This window comes from Capsicum annuum, chromosome 4 (assembly GCF_002878395.1).
Source record: "Capsicum annuum cultivar UCD-10X-F1 chromosome 4, UCD10Xv1.1, whole genome shotgun sequence".
Classification (NCBI taxonomy): domain Eukaryota; kingdom Viridiplantae; phylum Streptophyta; class Magnoliopsida; order Solanales; family Solanaceae; genus Capsicum; species Capsicum annuum.
Window position 1 is genome coordinate 169,411,719 of NC_061114.1, and position 20,989 is coordinate 169,432,707.

Below are 20,989 nucleotides of genomic sequence, written 5' to 3' on the forward strand. Positions count from 1 at the left end.
CAACAACAGTTCCAACCATAACTGGAATAGGGAAATAAAAATGATTTTTTGCGATTTGAAGGGGCATAGCCCAATGACCATATCCTCCTCTGGAACTATTTAGAAAACAGAAATCAATAGGTATCTTTTCTCGGTTCAGAATCGACCATGGTGAGTAGTAGTGAAAATGCTTCCAAGGATTTGATCTCCAGTTTTCAGATAATACTACATTTCCATCTTAAACCAAGTGATATGATTCAATTATACATTTTTTGATGATTTGAATTTTGAACTTAAATTGCTTTATTTTGAGCCAAGAGTCTATCGGAAATAGCCTCTCTATTTCATATTTGAGGTAGTGGTATGGACTACGTACACTTACCCTCCTCATACCCCACTTTGTGAGATTATACCGGGTATGTTGTTGTTGTTGTTGTTGTATATAGTAAACGAAATGTAACGAAATTACATTGGTCACTACAACAGATGGGTTCGACTAACCAAGATGAAGATGATGCAATAATTAGAGTTGTAGCTATATCTATTTTAGCTTCCGGAGTTGCAATAATTGTTGCCTACAAACATGAAAATAGCATTCTTAGAGAACCATATATTAATAAAGATCAAGAAAGAGAATTTTACATGAATAGTGTTTTGAATGAAAGTGATGTTCATTGTGTAGGTCAGATAAGAATGAGTAAGCATATGTTGTATGAACTATGCATTGCTCTTAGAAGGAATAGTTTCTTGTGTTCAACCAAAAATATGTCTAATCAAGAACAAGTGATGATATTTTTAGAGATTGTTGGTTTTAATGAACAATTTCAGAAGATTCGATCATACTTTTATAGGTCAATCGATTCTATTCATCGATGCTTCCACACTGTGCTTCAAGCAGTTTTGAAGCTATATCCAATTCTTATAAAATCACCGGATGGAAGTATCCAACTAGAGATAATGAATAACCATAGGTATTATCCATGGTTTACCGTAAGTGACATACTAAAATTTTATATTTTAAGTCATTTTATTAAAAATACTACATATTATTAACTTAAGTTGTATATAGGATTATGTAGGAGCAATAGATGGAACACATGTGCTTGCATCTATTCCTATTGAACAACAAAATAGATTTTGTGTTCGAAAAGGCACAACAACAGATTTTGTAATGCAGCTCATAATTCGCAATATACACATATACCACAAGTTTTTCAGTTTTAGCCATTGAGTGATAAATTTTGTACTATAAGATGATATATCTGCTCCTTAAAGTTTCTTTTGGTCCCTTTGTTCATCTTTACAAAGTGAATAAATAGAAGTAGAGGGTAAGGATTATTTTCCTAGCATAGTTATTCTCTGGGTGTTGTAGAGTGGAAGAGTAACAAAGCATATGGCCTCTCAATGGTCAAGAAGCTAGAATAGAGAGCACATGAAATATACTCTTCCTCATACATAGCAGTGAGATAATTCAGGAGTTGGAAGAGCTTGGAAAGGGAGAGAAAATAGTGCAGGTAGATCTACACCTAAGCAGTTGAACACTAGACATGGACTTTAAGTTGTCAATTTTACTTCCAAGTTTTATTAGTGATAGTGGAAGAACAATATTAAATATTTGCTAAGTTAATGTGTCACAGAAAACATTTCTACAATATTAAACATTTCGCTAAGTTTAGTATGTTATGTTTAGCTTATATGGCTGATTTGAACTGAAAAGGAAACAACTGAATTTTCTTTTTTCTTCTACTGTACTAGTGTATTAGAATAGTTGCAACATATTCTGTCATTCAAGATCATAGTTGGCCTAAGTCGCTGGACCTTTTATAAAGCTGTGAAGTGTTTAAGATTGATTTTATTTTTAAGCCCAACTGTTTATGTTACATTAACCTATTAGAATCAAATAAATTTGACACCAAATTTTCTGTAATCTATGTATTGTAGGTACATCCCAATCATGACAAGTTCATTAACAAAAAAATTAAAATGTTTGACGAAATGTCTCTTGTGTGTGGAAATGATTGGGCTAGGGGAGATTATGCTAAATCATTCGAAGATATAGATTTTGATAGTTTTTCTGAGAAAGATAATGATAGTGACCTTGAAGGACCATTCATCGAAAAGAATGTGCAAGTAACCGAAGCTTCTCAAATCAAGGCAAGTCGCAAAAGAAAACATTTTTTTGAAGTGCAAAATGTCATAGGTGATATATCAATAAAGTTTAGAGAAGTGGCAACGGTAATCGGTAGAATGGTTAATAGTCGTCTAGATGTGACAAAGTTGTATGAAAAAGTTATGGCAATGGAAGGTTATAAAGAAGAGTTCCTCGGTGATGCTTTTGATTATTTGGTGCAAAGCAACACTTTAGCTAAGGCACTCATGGTCAAAAATCAAAATCTTCGTAAGGTGTGGTCGGAACGATTCAAGCAACAACAATAGTGACACATATTGGTTGGTTTAGCTTCATAGGATTTGGAAGTAACTATTATTCGCACGCTTTTATTTTTGATAATGTATCGTGTATTTGCTTCCAAACTTCTCTCCGTTCTTTTATTTTTGATATTGTATCGCGTATTTGCTTCCAAACTTCTCTCTTTTGTGCAGATGTGGGAATTGATTAGGAAGCTTGAATTATGTAACAAATAGTTCCTTAAATTTTAGGTCTTGTAATATTTTGTAATATTTTGATACTCAATATTCCAGACTCCACTTTATGGGAATACACTGGGTCTGTTGTTGTTGAATTTTGATACTCGATATTGATATTATTTGCTACGTTTAAATTAGTTCCGACTAAATGTTGAGTTGCCTGATATACTAGTTAATTGGTCAGTAGTATTTTTCAAAAAACATTTTTTCCTCTCACCAATCAAACAACTAAAAATATTTTATAGAAAAATATTTTCTATTCATCAACCAAACATCATAAAATATTTTCCGAAAAATATTTTTGACCCACCCACCAAACATGAGAAAATAATTAGAAAATCAACTTATTTTCCATGAAAACATTTTCGAGGAAAACATTTTTTATGGAAAATATTTTCCATCATACAAAACACACCCTAAAACACTAATATTTAGTTAAAAGGTAGTAATACATAAATAAATAAATAAATAAATAAATAAACAAATAAATAAATAAGATTGAACGAAAAAGAGAAAAAAAAAAATTATCTTTAAATTTAATATGATAAATATTTGAAATTCCATTCGAAAATTGTGTTATTGTGGTAAAGTTCTCTGAACATACTTGGATAACTTCTTAAATTGTTTTGATTCAGCTGGGAAGAAGATGAAGATGACATGGAAGAATCAGAAGAAGAAACTTAACAAGAGATGTGTTTCCTTATTCGAAGATGAAAATCCTACACATAATTCCAAGGAGAAAGTTGCCGTATCCCATAGTGATGGTGATGATGATACAATGAAGCTTGTGGAATCCTTTCAAGAACAAGGAAATAAGCTTGCTGAGGTACTTCCCAACATGCCTTTCTTAACCTGCTTTTCTTGTTTTTGTTGAGGTATTTCTTGACATGGGTTTCTTTTTTTTTTTAATCTTCCACGAGAGAGACCCCCTTAACCCCCTCTTTTTTTTTTTCCTGTATTTTAGTTTTTCTCCTCTTGTAATAAATTTTTAAGTGTTTTTTGCTTGTCTTTTTTAATCTATCTGAGCCGGGGGTTACTAGGTAGTGGTATAGACTACGTACATTTTACCCTCACCAAATCCCACTTTGTGAAATACATTGTGTATGTTGTTGTTGTTGTTGTCTGAGGTTATTCACTGCGTTTAATTTAAAATTGTTGTTTGTTTCTTCTGTTATGTGAACATATTTGTTGAATATGTATATTTTTCCTGATGGTAAAGATGTGATAGTTGAAATTTCGTGTGAAGGGTCAAAAACATATCTTTAAAAGTATCCCGGTTTTTTTAGTTTTATACCTAAACAATCACTGTCTATTTATTAAAACACACCTCAATTATCAATTATTCATTTTTTTTTTTAACCTGAAATATATCATCATTCAATTAGGAGAAGTGAGGCCACTTGCACACTTGATAGTTCAAGTATGAAACTCAAAATACTAGTATACTGGGGGTGTTTTGACCATTAAACTCTGAAGGTTAAAAACAAATTCTGTGAAGGAATTGAAGGTGAAGGTTGAAAAATAGGTTGTGATTAGTTTTAGATGGATGATATAGTTATCACTTGATTGAGTCCGACTCAAGCGAGTGAGCGAAAGGTGTGGAGAGCGAGTTCCACTTCGTTTATCGATATCTATTTGTTAGAAATAAGATAAGTGATTCTGTTATGTTAGAGATGAGGCTTTTTTTTAGTATTATTTTGATGGGGTGTCAGTGATTTCAATTTCAATAGTTCTACACTGTTTATTACCCCTATTTAAACTTCATTTACTTCTTTGAACATACTTGAATATTTAAGAATTAAATCGGTATTCTGATCAGCTTGATATAGAAGTGGTGTGCGGACCAATACGCAGGCACATCAAGTATTTCATTGATCTCTACATCCACGCATAATAACGCTGTTCACCAAGGTTTAGGCAAATACATAAGTATCACCAAACTTTTTGCCTCAGTTTCATTGAATCCTCATACACCATGGCCGCCATTGTCTCCTCAACTACTTAGCGATACCCTTGGGTGCATTGTCGTCCCCTCTCTATATTCTCTAATTCCCACCTTTGTCTCTCTTTCTCTCGCTATTTCTTTGTCTCTATTTCTTCTTCACTTCCTCTTTCTCTTCCTTCTCTCTTTTCTTCTTCCTTTTCTCCTTCTTACTTCACAACAGTAGTAACTCTATCTTCTTAGGAACTCCATAGTAAGGCAGGCTGTGTGTGTCATTAGTATTGGGGCCGTTTTTATTTCATCTGATTACTGAACTTAACTAGAGTAGTTGTTCTATTGATACATGTGGTATTGGATGCACATATTTAACTGGGTAGCCTGTTTTCTTCTATATGTTTGTCCTTGTTTCCTCTTTTTCTTATGGATGAATAAGATCTCAACATATTACTTTTTGCCTCAGTAAGGTCTTAGGAGGAAAGAGTCATTCTAAGTAAGTAGGTAAATATTTTAACTTAGCAACTTATGTCTCTGTGGTAATTAAGTTATTTGAGCATATTGCATGTTTCGCTTGAAAGGACAAAATCATTTCCTGCTGCCAACAATTCATTTTGTTGGGCATTTTATAAATCCAGGGTAACTCTTTGTTGAGGGCTGGGGCATGCCCTGACCCCAGATTTGTATAACATCCCATTACCTAAACCTTATTACACCTAACAAAAAAACATTTAGGAATCATTTGGTTCATGGGATAAAAAAATAATCCAGGGGTAGAATGCACTCAATGCAGGATTAATTAATCCCCTTTTTAATTGAATTTTTGTTTTTAGTTTAAGAAATTCTTGGATTTAGTTATACCACAATTTTAGTATTATTTTCTAATGACATTCAATGCAAGATAACAGTCCAAGGATTAGATATCTGGTATAAAGCAATCAAATGACGAAAATGTTGTTCTCCAAAGCTCTTTTCTCAAAATCTTTTAAGAAGTTCAGGGTTAAAATTGTAAATAAAAGTTTATCCAAGTTCATCTATTGTAAAATCAACAACAACAACATACCCAATGTATTCCCACCTAGTAACGTAAAATCAAGCACAAGTTTTATATTATGCTCCGTATATCTCATTTTTAATCCAATGAATCAAACATTTACAAAAAGAGAAGTGTGAGTGTGTGTCTCTGTGTGTGTGTGTGTCAATAGTTCAGTCTTTCAAATAGTTGTCTTGCAATGTGGAAAAGGAAGGCTATTTGCCAACTGGTTGTACTGCAGTTCCCACCACCACAAAAAAAACGGGGGTCAACGTTGCAGTAAGTTTATTGTAAGACGGTGAACTGAAGTGAAGAGTTGAGTCTTGAAACTAGCCTCTTTGTATTGTTGAAAGTAAGAATATGCACAACTACTTGCCAACTAACACATTTTTTTGTGGAGGAAGGGGGGATAAGTAATGTTTCACTAATACTTTCTTAAAGATTAGGTTTAACGCGATGGTAAGTTGAGTGTGAATTGACCTTGATATGAAGTATATTTTGCATGACACTTTAAGGAAATGCTAAGCACAATGGTAAATGTATTGCAGAATGTATGACTTCTTTTTTATGATAAAGGTAAAGTATTGCAGAAAGTGAGACTTAATACAGTGTTATGGCCCCTAGTTCTGGATCTGGATAATTAACTTGGAAGTCAGACCTAACGTTATGGTCTAAGCCCTTGTTTTTGTTTCGTGACTTGCCTATGATTGCTGAATTTTGCAGTTCATTCAGGAAACTAAAGACCTGGGAACTTGTTTGAGAAAGTCCCGACTATCTTGATAAAATCCAGCTTGTTTTATTAGTAATGTCAACTCTCTTAAGTGAAGGTTTACAATAGCAAAGAGTCCTAACAAACTAGAAATAGAAAAAGCCATATAAAACTGCATTAACAAGAGTCCTAATCCACTCAGGGAAGTTCTATTCTACTAATAGAATAATTCATAACATATTAATCATTATCAGTCCTATTAATCCTATTAATTCTTGCATCTGGAATATTGTTTTCCCACAAAAAGCATCAATAACGTTATCCCTTCCCGAAGAAAAAGCTTGTCCTCAAGCTTGAAGTCTGGAAAGACAGATTTGAAATGATGCACCGTCTCCCAGGTAAAGTCCTCAACAGATAAGCCTCACCACTGCACCAGAATTTCTCAATTACCACGATTTAGACGCGATCTGAGCTCGAAGCAAGGGGTGGGAACAACACATCCTTCTTCGACTGGTGGAAGAGTAAGTGGAGTTGTAGGTACCTCACACTTGAATGGCTTGAGCAGTGACACATGAAACACATCATGAAGTTTGCAACCTGCAGGTAAACCAAACTGATAAGCAATAGACCCAATGCGCTTCAAAACTGCAAAAGGACCATAATATTTTGGTGCAAGCTTATGATGGACGCAACTAGCAAAAGTTTTTTGGCGATATGGATGTAGACGTAACCAGACATAAGATCCTGGAGAAAATTTCACATCGCGATGTCCCTTATCATAAATTGTTTTCATCTTGTGTTGCGCCTGTTGGAGCTTAGCTCAAAAATTCGATAAGGCAACATCTCGATCAATTAATGCTCGGTCTAAATCATCAACTCGAGATGAACCAGCCGTGTATGATTGCAATCGAGGAGGCTCACGGCCATAAACAACTCGAAATGGGGATGCGTGAAGTGTTGACCGGTAAGAAGTGTTGTAGCAAAATTCAGCCCAGGGAATCCAGTCTGTCTCGTAGGACTATCGCAAATACATCTCTATCGTGCAATTAACAACCTCAGTTTGACCGTCCGATTGTGAATGATAAGCAGATGAATAGTTTAATTTAGTCCCACATAAACGAAACAATTCTTTCCAGAACGTATTAGTGAAAAGGGCATCTCAATCAGTGACAATTGATCCTGGCATCCCATGTAAACGAACAATATTCTCATAGAAAATCCTTGCTATAGAATATGTGTTATATGGATGAGCAAGGGAGATAAAATAGGTATATTTTTTGGAGAATCTATTCACAACCACCAATAACATTGTTTTACCACCTGATTTTGGCAGACCATCTATAAAATTCATCAAGATATCCAACCTGATTCGATTAGACAGTTGTAAAGGTTGTAACAATCCCGCCGAATTCAAATTGACAGCCTTATTACGCTGGCAAACTGAACAGGCGGCAACATAATCCTTGATAGTTGTCTTCGTAGCTGGACAATAGAAATCCTTGTGAATACATAGCATGGTCTTCGGAACGTCTTCATGGGTGCTATCATGAATATCGGATAAGACATAACTTACCAATAGTGAGTTTGGCAAGAGATAGACCCTATCTTTGAAGAACAACAACCCATCTCGAACACCAAATCACCATTCATCTCTCCTTGTTCAATTTTAGCTTGAAATTCCTGAAGAATTGGTGACTAACTGCTCGATTTCTGCCCGGACTTCCTCAAATATCAGAACTTTCGGCTGTCAAATAGCAAGTAACATAGCTCCAACCTCTCCTCGCCACGAAAATGCATCTGCTGCAATATTCAATCTCCCAGTCTTGTAGTCCACTCGAAAATCAAACTCCATCAGCTTGCTAAGCCGATGTTATTGGAAGTAGTAAGACGTTGATCTAGCAGGTATTTAAGGTTGTAATAGTCTGTTTGAATTAGAAAGGCTCGACCCAAGAGATAAGGCCTCCCATGTTGAACTGCCTTTGTCAAGCCTATCAATTCACGCTCATAAGCTGGAAGTTTCAAGAGTTGGTCAGCTAGCTTTCGACTAAAAAAAACAATGTGGTGGCTTTGTTGTTGAAGGATTGCTCCTATTCCAACACCCGAGGCATCACACTTAATAACAAATTCTTCATTGAAGTTGGTAACTGTAACACTGGGGCAGCAACTAATGCCTTTTTTTAAGAGTTTTGAAAGAAGCAAGTGCATCATCATTCCACTTAAAAGCATGTTGCTTAAGCAGACTTGTTAAAGGGGCAGCAATTAGACTGTAATTCTTGATGAATTTACGATAATATCCTGTCAAGCCTAAGAATCCCTGCAACGCTGTTGTTGATTGCGGTGAGGCCAGCCTATCCGGCCTCAATTTTGCTAGCATTAGCTGGCACACCTATGATGGAGACTAAGTGGCCCAAATAAGCTACTTGATTTTCACCAAAAGAGCATTTGGATTTTTTTTATACTCGCTTCGGGAGTTTTGTGTAATAGGAAGGTGCCCCCGAAGCTTAAAGGTAAGTTCTACAGAGTGGCAGACCGGCTATGTTGTATGGAGCGGAATGTTGGCCAGTTAAGAACTCCTACATCCAAAAGTTAAAGGTGGCGGAGATGAGGATGTTGCGATGGATGTGTGGCCATACCAGGAAAGATGAGGTGAGGAATGAGATTATTCGGGAGAAGGTGGGAGTGGCTTCGGTGGAGGACAAGATGTGGAAAGTGAGGTTACATTGATTCGGGCACATGATGAGGAGGGGCTCTGATGCTCCAGTGCGGAGGTGTGAGACACTGGCTGTGGATTGTTTTAGGCGGGGTAGAGGTAAGCCGAAGAAATATTGGAGGGAGGTGATTAGGCATGATATGGAGCAGTTACAGCTTACGGAGGACATGACCCTTGATAGGAAGTTGTGGAGGATGCGAATTAGGATAGAGGGTTAGGGGGTGGGAGTGCGTCAGAAATAGTAGGGGAGTGTTCTTTATTTGTGTTGGAAGTTTCTTGTTCGTGGGTGCTGAGTGATGTTTGTGGTTTTCAGATAGATAGTTTTAGTATTATCTTGTGGTTGTAGTATTATCTTGTAGCTAGCGGTGTTAGTTTATTTTGCATATTGTACTAGTTTATATACATCTATGTTTTGTGTTTGTTATAGTGCTATTGGCCCTAAGCTGGGGTCTATCGGAAACAGCCTCTCTACTTCACTTGCGGTAGTGTTATGATTTGCGTACACTCTACCCTCCCCATACCCCACTATTTGGGAATACACTGGGTATGTTGTTGTTGTTGTTGTTGTAGGCTATGAGCTTGCAACAACTCAAAGACGAGTTCGAATGTGTGCCAGACAATACTAAGTCTTGCTATACACAAGGATGTCATCAAAAAATACAAATACAAATTGACGTAGGTACCTTCGGAATACCTTATTCATCAATGCTTGAAAAGTAGAAGGAGCATTAGTCAACTCGAATGGCATGACAAGGAACTCAAAATGACCATGATATATTCTAAAAGTCGTCTTCTCATCATCTGCGGAGTCCATGTGGACTTGATGATAACCTGAGCGAAAATCAAGCTTGGTGAAAAATTGTGTGCCATGCAATTCTTCAAGTAATTCCTCCACCACTAGAATAGGGAATTTGTCCTTTATTGTTTTGGCATTTAGCTCCTTATAATCCACGCAAAAGCGTCTTGTTTCATCATGTTTCCGGACCAGCAGTACAGGTGATGAGAATGGGGAATGAATGGGTCGAATAATGCCTTGCAGGAGCATTTGATCACACTGTTTCTCAATCTCATCTTTCTAAAAATGATGGTATCGTTAGGGCCGAACTACCACCGGATCAGTTCCCGGCCATAAACATATGCGATGATCACAGGAGTGCATAGGAGGCAGACCTATAGGTTCTTGGAACAGCTCATTGAATTCTGCTAATACTTTCTCGAGCTCACCTTGCTTAGAATCCTACAAAAGATTAGGTGTGGCTGAAATAATTGTTGTTGTCCATGTAGAATGATCTGCTTCCCTTTTATTGAAAGCTCATGGTCAATAATGCAAAATCCCACAGAATAGGGCCTAGTCTTTGTAGCCACTTGATTCCCTAGGACATTATCAAAAGCTTCCAAAGGAATCACATATAAATTAACATTGAAGAAATGTTTAGCTACAGAAAATTGAACTGCCATGCTAATGTCCAAACTGGAAATTTTCTCTCCATTTGCCATTGACACATAGAGATTTTTTTGACGTTGTATAGGCAAGTGATACAAGAGAAGACTAGGAATTCACGAAATGGACACACAAGATGCAAAAATCAGCAAGCAAAAACAACACAAAAGAAAGGGGAGGAAGAAGAAGATTGCATAAACGTAAAGATAGTAGAAAGACCCTTACTTCTATCAAAAGATTAACAAAAGATGGTGTATCAAACCATCAATCACACCTCACCAATAGAAGCTCAAACCTTCCTCTTAGGTGGACCAAGGGAATTCACACTCCTCAAAACCCATCTTTCTTGCCAATTTGTCAACACAAGTGAAATCCATCAATTCTGCTAACCCTAATTCGGTTTCTCTCTCTTAAGGAAAAGGAGAATACTACAAGCTAACACTAATATTACAATCTGAAAATTCACTCAATTCATTATGTCGAAACTAAGGAAAATAAGAGCTAAGGTGTCTATTTATACTATTACAAAACAAAGACTAAAATACCCTTAATGAAGGGTGCTCCTTTGGAGTGTAAAAAAGAAGTCTTAAAGGATCATAATAGCCCTAACAATGGACGCCTCCAATTATAGTGTGCAAGGTCCATCTTGTCTTTCAAGTAAGGCGCCTCTTGAGTGTAATGGTTCCCTTCTCCTCCTTCAACTTGCCAAGGCTTTAAAAGGCTCCAAACACTTGTCAATTCCGAAGCTTGAACCTTTGACAATACCTTGTACTCTTTTATGCTCTTCATGCTTGTATCATCTAGGAATTCAAGAAATGGACACACAAGATTCAAAAATCAGCAAGCAAAAACAACACAAAAGAAAGGGGATGAAGAAGAAGATTGCATAAACGTAAAGATAGATAGAAAGACCCTTACTTCTACCAAGTGATTAACAAAAGATGGTGTATCAAACCATCAATCACACCTCACCAATAGAAGCTTAAACCTTCCTCTTAGGTGGAACAAGGAAATTCACACTCCTCAAAACCCACCTTGCTTACCAATTTGTCAACACAAGTGAAATCCATCAATTGTGCTAACCCTAATTCGGTTTCTCTCTCTTAAGGAGAAGGAGAATACTACAAGCTAACACTAATATTACAATCTGAAAATTCACTCAATTCATTATGTCGAAACTAAGGAAAATAAGAGCTAAGGTGCCTATTTATACTATTACAAAACAAAGACTAAAATACCCTTAATGAAGGGTGCTCCTTTGGAGTGTAAAAAAAAAGTCTTAAAGGACCATAATAGCCCTAACAACGGGCGCCTCTTGAGTGTCCAATTATAATGTTCAAGGTTCATCTTGTCTTTCAAGTAAGGCGCCTCTTGAGTGTAATGGTTCCCTTCTCCTCCTTCAACTTGCCAAGGCTTTAAAAGGCTCCAAACACTTGCCAATTCCGAAGCTTGAACCTTTGACAATACCTTGTACTCTTTTATGCTCTTCATGCTTGTATTAGCAAGTCTAAATGTTGGGCAGCCGTAGAACTAATAAAATTGTGTACTGCCCGAATCGAATAAGCTAAGCAACAACTTCTTATCAATTACAACCTGCAACTGCATAGTATCGGCATGTTGTTTGCCTATGATAGCATGGAGTGAGATGGCAGGCTCTCCACTATTCGTTGATACATCTTCAGATTCCAATATCTTATCAATTACAGCTTGCAACAGCCTAGTATCTGCATGCTGTTTGCGTGTGATGGCATGGAGTGAGATGGAAGGCTCTCCACTTTCTGTTGATTCATCTTCAAAATTTCCGCATCCTCTACTTCCAGCCAAATTAACTTTTTGTACTGATGGTGTTGAACATAAGGATCATCACAGTTGAAGCACAACCTTTTGCACATCGGGCAGCCATCTCAGTACTAGTCAACATTTTCACAAAAGAATTAATAGCAATTACCTTAGCCTCCGGAGTTACTGTTGTAGCGGCAGCCCTTGAGGTCTCCAACAGATCGTAAATGCTGAGGAATACAACATTACCAGTTTCAAAAAAACAAAAGTATATGTTGAGTTGAGTTGGATGTCAGCTCTCTTGTAGATAGCCTGGTTGCGGTTAAGAGAGTGAGGCTATGCGCACATGACCTTCTTGGAAACCTCAACATCTATGTTACAATGATCTTTTTCACCTCTGGATAAGGGTTTGAGACTCTTACCACCTCAAAATCTATGTTACAATGATCTTTTTTACCTCTGGATGAGGGTGTGAGACTCTTACCACATTTGGTCATTCAAACCCTCATTGAGTCCTTGAGGAATTATTTTTTTTGAAACCGGTAACTTGTCCTTGAGGAATATTCTTGTGGATAAGCGATTTTCGAACACTTGACTGATTATTGATATCATTTCCGACAGCATGATCCAGCAGCTTGTCTTAAATCGCTCTTCTTATTTTTTCTTTTGAAGGAAGGGAAATATCGTGAAGCACTTGGGAAGTGGGAATCTGCTTTACTTTTGATGCCAGATCGTGCCATTCTGCATGAACAGAAGGCTCAAATTTTGCTGGAACTTGGAGAAACCTGGAAGGCACTAAAAGCTGCTACTCGTATGTTTTGACACTCACATTAATTTGAATAAGTTCTCATTTGCAAAGCAAATTATGCGGAGATAATGTCAATTCATAAACATATTTTACTTGGATTTATTTTCAATATTATATCTCATGAAAGGTTGTAGACCTACTTTTAGACTCTGAAGCTTTCTTAATGCCTACTTTTGACGCATTTTTAAGGTTATGGATAAACCTGATAAATATATCATTTCAAATCTGATCTGGATACTAGCCAAATGTGGGAACAGAGAGTAGGACTAAGTTTATTTTTATTATACTTTTCCTAACATGAGAGGATTTTCTTTTATGCATTCTTCCTGTTGTAAATCCGTATCTAGCGTAGAGATATTCGGAGTTGGATTTTAGCCTACTTCCATGGTCACTAATGCTTTCATTAAGTCATCGATCTGCATTTGTGTATGAAATTCAGATGATATAATTTCATGACTAATATGGAACCTGCTTCCTGTTTGGGCAGGTGCAACTGAGTTGGAACCAAGCTGGGATGAGGTGTGTGGAACTGTTATCATTTTTGCTATTGTTTCACCTGTTGTAAATACACCTGCTTTAGGGATGTACATGTAATCACAGTGCACTGCAATAATTGGGAACCCACACCATCCTTACTTGATATCACGGGGGATCCTTGGAACAATCTAACCTAATTTTTATCGGTATCTGTTCATTTTCGATACTTCTAAGACTAGTTTGTCAAACTTCAACTAGCTATAAGCGGCATGGGCAGTTTTCATATACAAAGTCCCGACTTTCAGCCTTATTTGTTCACCAATGTGTACGTTACTTCCTCTAGCTCTTCCTGCACCTATTCCCTAGACTATGAAAATTCAATACTTACTCTGTTGTCGCTTGGTAGTAAATTACTGGTTTTGGAGTGTATGGTTGATAATTAGTGACATACTGACAAGCTGGCTCATGATGGAAGCAGCTTTCAACTTTTGAGTTTCCTGGTCATACTTGCATGCATAGGTTAAGCTTAGAACTCTATGGAATGATCAAGCGAAAGACAATGACTCTTTTTCTATTCCCTTCCTTTTTCCTTATATCCGAACCATTTACAGCTTTGGAAAATGAAGCTTAGACGGAAAAGCAGTTGACTGCAAGCTTCTGATTCTTAGACAACAGTCAAATTCAACCATCTCTAGAATGGTCACTACTTTATCCAGTGCTTATTGCTAGTTCTTCCGTCTGTTGCAGGCGTGGGTCACCCTTGGTAGAGCACAGTTGAATTATGGTGAGCCTGATAGTGCTATCGAAAGCTTAGACAGAGCACTGGCCATCAAGGTATAGATTAAATTTATTACTAATGCTCACGCCTGCTTCCTATATGGATCATTTTTCCACTGAGATGTTCCCTTCATGAATAAATGGATACTCTGCTTTTAATGCAACACCCCAAGGTCAATATTACCTTTGTATCTGGAGAACGAACTATCTTCTGAGCTTTAAACAATTGTCGAACTTTATTCATCTTGCTTCTATCACATCTTAGTTTTGAAATGTCGAATATTGTGCTAAGTGTGTCAGATTGACTGCCTCTATAATTGGTACTCACGTGTTTAGTAGTCCAGTTATGCACCTAAATAAATCGAATTTGTTTTGCAGCCAGATTCTACGGAGGCGCGTAATGATCGACAAGCTGCCTTGCATCATATTCAGCGGAGAAAACAGTTACAGACATCAGGCTTGAGCATGAACCAAAACCGCTTTGCTGTAGTGGACAAAACTGAGAGCGCTTGAAGGTTTGAAAATGTAGGGTAAATCTTATTACAGACGATGCTTTGTTCCGATAAGCCTGATAAAATCTGCCACAAGACTTCGAGTCACCGTTCATCAAAATGATATTGCAGCAATAGTAAGGATTGTATATGTATATATCAGTGAGGAGAGAATATTTGGAAGGGTTGACAGGTGATTAAACATGATGTGCGATGCTGAAATGTTTACTTGTAATATAGATGATCCACTATGGCCTCTCGTGTCTCTGTTAGTTTGATAATTCAGGCTAGTAACATCTACACGTTCTGGTGAGCAAATAAAGTGAATGACGTTTTTAACATTCAAAAAGTGCGTCTGAAAGTTGTTAGCCAGTGAAAGATGTGATGATAAATAAACAGTAATTTATTTATTTTCCAAATGTTTATTACTTTAAAATTAACTAAAATCATATATTAATTTTTTCTTATGTAATTTGTTTTAATTGATTAGAAGTATTTAAAGATTATGATTTTTTTCCTTACATTAAATAAAGAGTTAAATTAATTTCTTAATGGTTATGAGTGTTTAGAAGTTTACATTACTGTATAGGAAATATCAATTGGTCTTGTACTAAAAAACTGAGTAAAAATAAACGGCAACTTTCTTTGGGGTAGGATAAGTCAATTATTTTTGGGACTTAAAAAATAAATTTAAAAAAACTGCAACTCGCAAAACTTTAATTTAAGGAAGGTTTTATTTTTGGAACTTTTAATATATAACTAATTTAGTGTACGTGTGGTCTCATGTTGAAAAAAAGTTGTATATATAATTTCAATGTAAAAAAATCAACTAACAATTTACAAGGACAGTTTATGATCTCATGATATACAATGAGCAAAAGAAGGAAACTATAAGTTCTCTTCATTTATTTTTCAATAATTTGATCAGCAACGGATGAAGAAAAACCTTTGAGCAATGAACTTCAAAAACTTTTATATGGATGAACGTAGTACTTTACGCATCCAAATGGCTTCAAATTACTGAATTAGCTTTGTTTTTGTAATTTTATTTTTGATAATTGTAATACTAAAAAAAGATTTTTTCAACGTTATGAGTTTAGAATTCAATTTAAATCAATGGCTCAAAAAGAAATCATTCGTCTTCCAATATCTATATTATGGCTTGAATATTTGATTTCGCAATGCAGAAATCCCATATTGAGAGTAAATCGCTCTCTAACAAAGGCTTCAAATTAAGTCTTGTTCTAAGATAAGAGTTATAAAATATCTCATAAATCAAGAAACAATGTGATAGTGTCAACACTTGTTCATTGGGCGTAACTTTTTCTTTTGGGAGGTTCTTTGGCTAATTCTTGTCTTAGAGGCAAGACTAATAGAGTATTACATAAATCAAGACACAATATGATAGTGTCAACTCTTGTCCATAGGCATAACTTGTCGGCTAAGTCTTGCCTCTAAGGCAAGAGTTATAAAACATCTCATAAATCAAGACACAATGTGGTGGTGTCAACTCTTGCCCATGGGATGTAACATGTTGTTTGAATGTTTTTGGACTAATTCGTACCTCTAAGGCAAGAACAATAGAACATCTCATAAATCAAGACATAATGTGGTAGTATCAACTCTTAACCATGGCGCATAACTAATTGTTTGAAAATCCTTGATTTATAAAACATCTCATAAATCAAGACACAATGTGATAGTGCCAATTCTTGCCCATGGAGCGTAGCTTGTTATTTAAAAGTCCTTAGGCTAAGTCTTGTGTCTAAGACAAACGTTTTAGAACATCTTATAGATCAAAACATAATGTGATAGTGTCAACTCTTACCCATGAGGCGCAACTTATTGTTTGAAAGTTGTTGAGTTAAGTTTTGTCTCTAAGGCAAGTGTTATAGAATATCTCATAAATCAAAACATAATATGGTAATGTCAACTCTTTTCCACAGGGCAAAACTTATTGCTTGAAAGCCCTTTGTCTAAGTGTTACCTCTAAGGGAAGAGTTATAAAGCATCTCATAACTCAATACACAATGTAGTGTCAACTTTTGCCCAGGGAGCATAACTTGTTGTTTGATGGTCCTTGGGTTGAGTCATACCTCTAAGACAAGAGTTATAGAGCATTTCATAAGTAAAAAACACAATATGTTAGCGTTGACTCTTGCCCAATGTACGTACTTGTTTGAAAATTTTTGGGATAAGTCGTACCCCTAAGGCAAGAGTTGTAGAACATCTCATAAATGAAGACATAATGTGGTAGTGTCAACTCTTGCCCCGTGAGGCATAGTTTGTTGTTTGAAGTCCTTGAGCTAAGTCTTGCCTCTTAGGCAAGAATTATAGAACATCTCATAAATGAAGACATAACGTGATAGTATCCACTCTTGTTCGTGGGGCATAATTTATTATTTAAAAGTTCTTGAACTAAGTCTTGCCTTCAAGGCAAGAGTTATAGAACATTTCATAAATGAAGACATAATATGATAGTGTCATCTCTTGCCCTTGGGGCATAATTTGTTGTTTGAGAGTCATTAAGCTAACTCTTGCCTCTAAGGTAAGAGTTGTAGAACATCTCATAAATGAAAACATAGTGTGGTAGAGTCAACTCTTGCCCGTGGGCATAACTTGTTGTTTGAAAGTCTTTGAGTGCATCTAAGGTAAGAGTTATAGAACATCTCATAAATCAAAATACAATGTGATTGTGTCAACTCTTGCCATGAAACACAACTTCTTGTTTGAAAGTCATAAGTCTTGCCTCTAATATGTGGTAGTGTCAACTCTTGCTCGTGAGGCGTAACTTGATTGGAATAAATTGAAGAAAAGAAAAAAATAATAAAAATTACGAAAAAGGAAGAAAATGAAGAAAAATATTTTTTTAAAAAAATCAAAGAAAATGAAAATGAAAAAAAATAAAGAAAAAATAGAAGTTGGGGGGAGAAAAGAAAAAAAATAAAGATTGAGAAAAAATTAAAAAAGAGACAAAACTGATTGAGAAAAACTAAAAAAGATAAAGAATCAAAGAAAATAAAAAGGAGAAAAAAATTAAAAAATAAATAGAAGTTGAGAGGAGGAAAGGGAAAAAAGTAAGGATTGAGAAAATTTAAAAAGAAAAAAATAAAAATTTAAAGTAAAATAAAAGTTGAAAGATAAATAAGTATGAAGTTGTTTAAAAATATTTGAGATATTGAGGGGCAAATAGATAATTGTGCTCTATATATATAAAAAAAAAAAAAAAAAAAAGAATAATTTTATAAGATCATTGACAAAAAAAATAAAGTCACCCACTATAAGGATTATGTAGTTTACTCAGATAAAATAACTCACCATCTTTTAGATTATAGTCGAAGATTTTAAACAATATATGCTACAGAGAGCACAATAAAAAAAAACATGTAGGGCTTGACTCGAAAAATATGTTTGAACTTCTATTCAACATCATGTGGACCATTTGCAATTAGTTCTCGGGCTCCAATTCTAATTAATAGAAATCACTTATATTTTTCTGAACTTCCTATGTTATAATATTCAATTCTCGGTGACGAATTGATTTGATAGTTCCGATGTTGTTATTCATGGTATTGATCCGATTCAAGATCATTCTAATTAATAGAAATCACTTATATTTTTCTTTGTTTCCTCTTACCATATAAATTGTGAAATACTAACACCAAATACATATCAATATGCAGACATCTTCGGATATCGTTTGAGGGTATTGGAATCAACGTAGACAATGCCGAATCTTGAAGTATAACTCAATCTCCATTCAGAGTTATCGAGCAATGACCACACGAAGTAGCCTATGACATTAGAGAAAGACAAAACCCAACTTTTTGAATTTAAAGCAGCCCCTACATATTTGGACAAACCTATTGATCAATGATTCAACCAATTCATCTCAATCCTAAACAGAATTTGGGTGGTTATATGAATGCCTATAACCATTCCGCTCTAAACCAGGATGCGAATGTACTAATGCTTAGGAGAGTGTGTGCCAACCCAAATTAATTAAAAAGATCTTAACATCTTTGCCATATTTTGGAGATCAAAAGGTACAATTGCCATATTATTCATAGAGACGCCAAAAATAAATTTTCTTTTAAGATTTCTTTTCATGGTCCTAACCTTATTAGATAGAGTTACATGATAGCAATTGGTGGTGGTTGCTAGTGGGAAGAGGCAGATATCTCGAGAAATTAGTCCTAGTATCTATTGTTGGTGGTTGTTGGTGGGAGGTCATAGGTATCTCGAAAAATTAATTCAGGTGCACGAAGTTGGCTCGAACATGACGGTTATTAAAAAAATTCTTTTTAGATCATATTTTCAATGAATCTTTATTAAGAAGAAGTGCCCTAAATTATGTAGCCTAGTTTCAAGTCAGAGAACAATCTTAATAAGGAGAGATGTGCCCCTAATCAAACCCCCAATACAGGGCATACTTACATACATATATCAAGAATTATAAGGCATCAAAGCAGCTGAGTACCAAGTAACAAAGATAACTCCAGAGTCAAGTCAAAATGACTGGACCACGGGATCAGTAATTACCAGAGAAGGAAAAACTTTCTCTGCATGCAGCACATGTGATGAGGAACAAAAAATCCATCATGTGTGCTAGTATCACTTGCAGTCAGCATCTTACAAAAATAGTTAGCAGACTACTTGCTAGGGATTTCAAACTCAAAAGGAAGACGTATCTTTTTGCTCTTCCAAATATCGAACACAAAGTTTTTTTTGTCACTCCATTAACAAGTAATTGATGCAAAAAGGCATTATTATTAAGAAACATGTATAGCAACACTCAAAAGAGTATCGGTGTCAAAGTTTGAGCGTATCCTTTGTCTTTTTCAACATCTACCTGAAATTCGATAAATTATCAATTATTTACAACTTGCATAGAAAATAATTTTCATTGGAGAATTATATCTATCACAGGTAGAGACGGATCTACGATTTCGAGGTTGCGGGTGCCATGTCACTTTTAACGTTAAAGCTACGACTCAAAAAGGATAATTTTTATGGGCGTTCCACTGGAATTTGGCTTGTTAGTAAGAGATTTTTGAAGAAAAATTTCATTGAAAAATTATCGAAGAACCTAATTTTTATGTATTCAACTGGAAATCAGTTAATTTTTTGCTTTACGTTTTGCTATTTACACTGTCCCAAATAAGACAAATATTTTATCGATTTTATAGACTTTGGGTTTCGATTTGATTATTTGTCTTTTCAATTTGTATAGACAAATAGATCAAATAATAAAAATGTGATTATTCTTATAAATACTATTGAAAACAACCTTTTTACTTCTCCGAAGGTAGTGTATGGACTGCATACATTTTACCCTCCTCAAACCCCACTATGTGGGAATACACTGGGTTTGTTGTCGTTGTTGTTGTTATTACTATAAATTGTGTAAACAAGAGTTCAATTCAACTTATCAGTCACCGTAAAAGTACAAAATAGTTACCAACATTCAATGAATATTTTCAATTCTATTGTTAAGAAATTATAACATCATGCCAACCATCATTATTATGATTTACGATGAGAGGTTAACTAAAAATTTGAAGGAAGAAGGAATCTTCAATTATGTTCTACACTTAAGTTAAAAATTCTTAAACAAAGATTACCCAAAAAAAGGAGTTAAACAAAGATTAAGTCAAGAGGAAAAAAACTTATAGAAAATAGAATAACGAACAAAAAGTAACAAAATACTGCTGGCATCTGGACTTGAACTCTGGTATACTACGTGAAATTTCAGCGCGTTTGCCACTGGCACTACTTCTTCAACTGCTGCACCGGGTGGCACTTAAATAATATACCAGTCTTATTCAATATATATATATATATATGTATATATATATATACACACACAGAGAGAGTTATCCAATCGAAGTTTGTGGATGTCATGCCACCCGTGAATCCCCTGTAGATCCGCCTCTGATCACAAGCACACCAACATTAAAGGTTGGAACTTGGAAACTATCTCCCTAGAAAATCCTCTATCAAAAAATTAAACATATTATAGTTGAAATTTAAGTAATTACGATTAATACCTTCATCAAGTGCAAATAAATGAGGCTTATGCAAACTCTTTTTCTTTAATTTAATGAAGACCTTTTTTCTTAATGCATTAGTGATGACCAAAAAAACTTGACCTAAACTCTTAGCTTGTTTACATACCTTAACCAAAAAATAAAATTAAACTG

At 35.4% G+C, this 20,989-nt stretch overlaps 1 protein-coding gene across 3 annotated transcripts; it reads left to right on the plus strand.

Moving 5' to 3' along the window:
• The first annotated feature begins 3,087 nt into the window (after window positions 1-3,087).
• LOC107853337 (tetratricopeptide repeat protein 33) lies at window positions 3,088-15,135 on the plus strand. Of its 3 annotated transcripts, none has more exons than XM_016698342.2 (5): window positions 3,088-3,451; window positions 12,906-13,044; window positions 13,529-13,560; window positions 14,266-14,352; window positions 14,674-15,135. In XM_016698342.2, the coding sequence occupies exons 1-5, from the start codon at window positions 3,272-3,274 to the stop codon at window positions 14,806-14,808; spliced, it is 573 nt and encodes a 190-aa protein (XP_016553828.1). In that variant the 5' UTR covers window positions 3,088-3,271; the 3' UTR covers window positions 14,809-15,135. The 3 variants fall into 3 exon arrangements, with proteins under 3 accessions (XP_016553828.1, XP_016553829.1, XP_016553830.1); XM_016698343.2 differs by having other exon boundaries at window positions 3,172-3,451; window positions 14,678-15,135; XM_016698344.2 differs by lacking the exon at window positions 14,266-14,352 and having other exon boundaries at window positions 3,180-3,451.
• The last annotated feature ends 5,854 nt before the right edge of the window (window positions 15,136-20,989 follow it).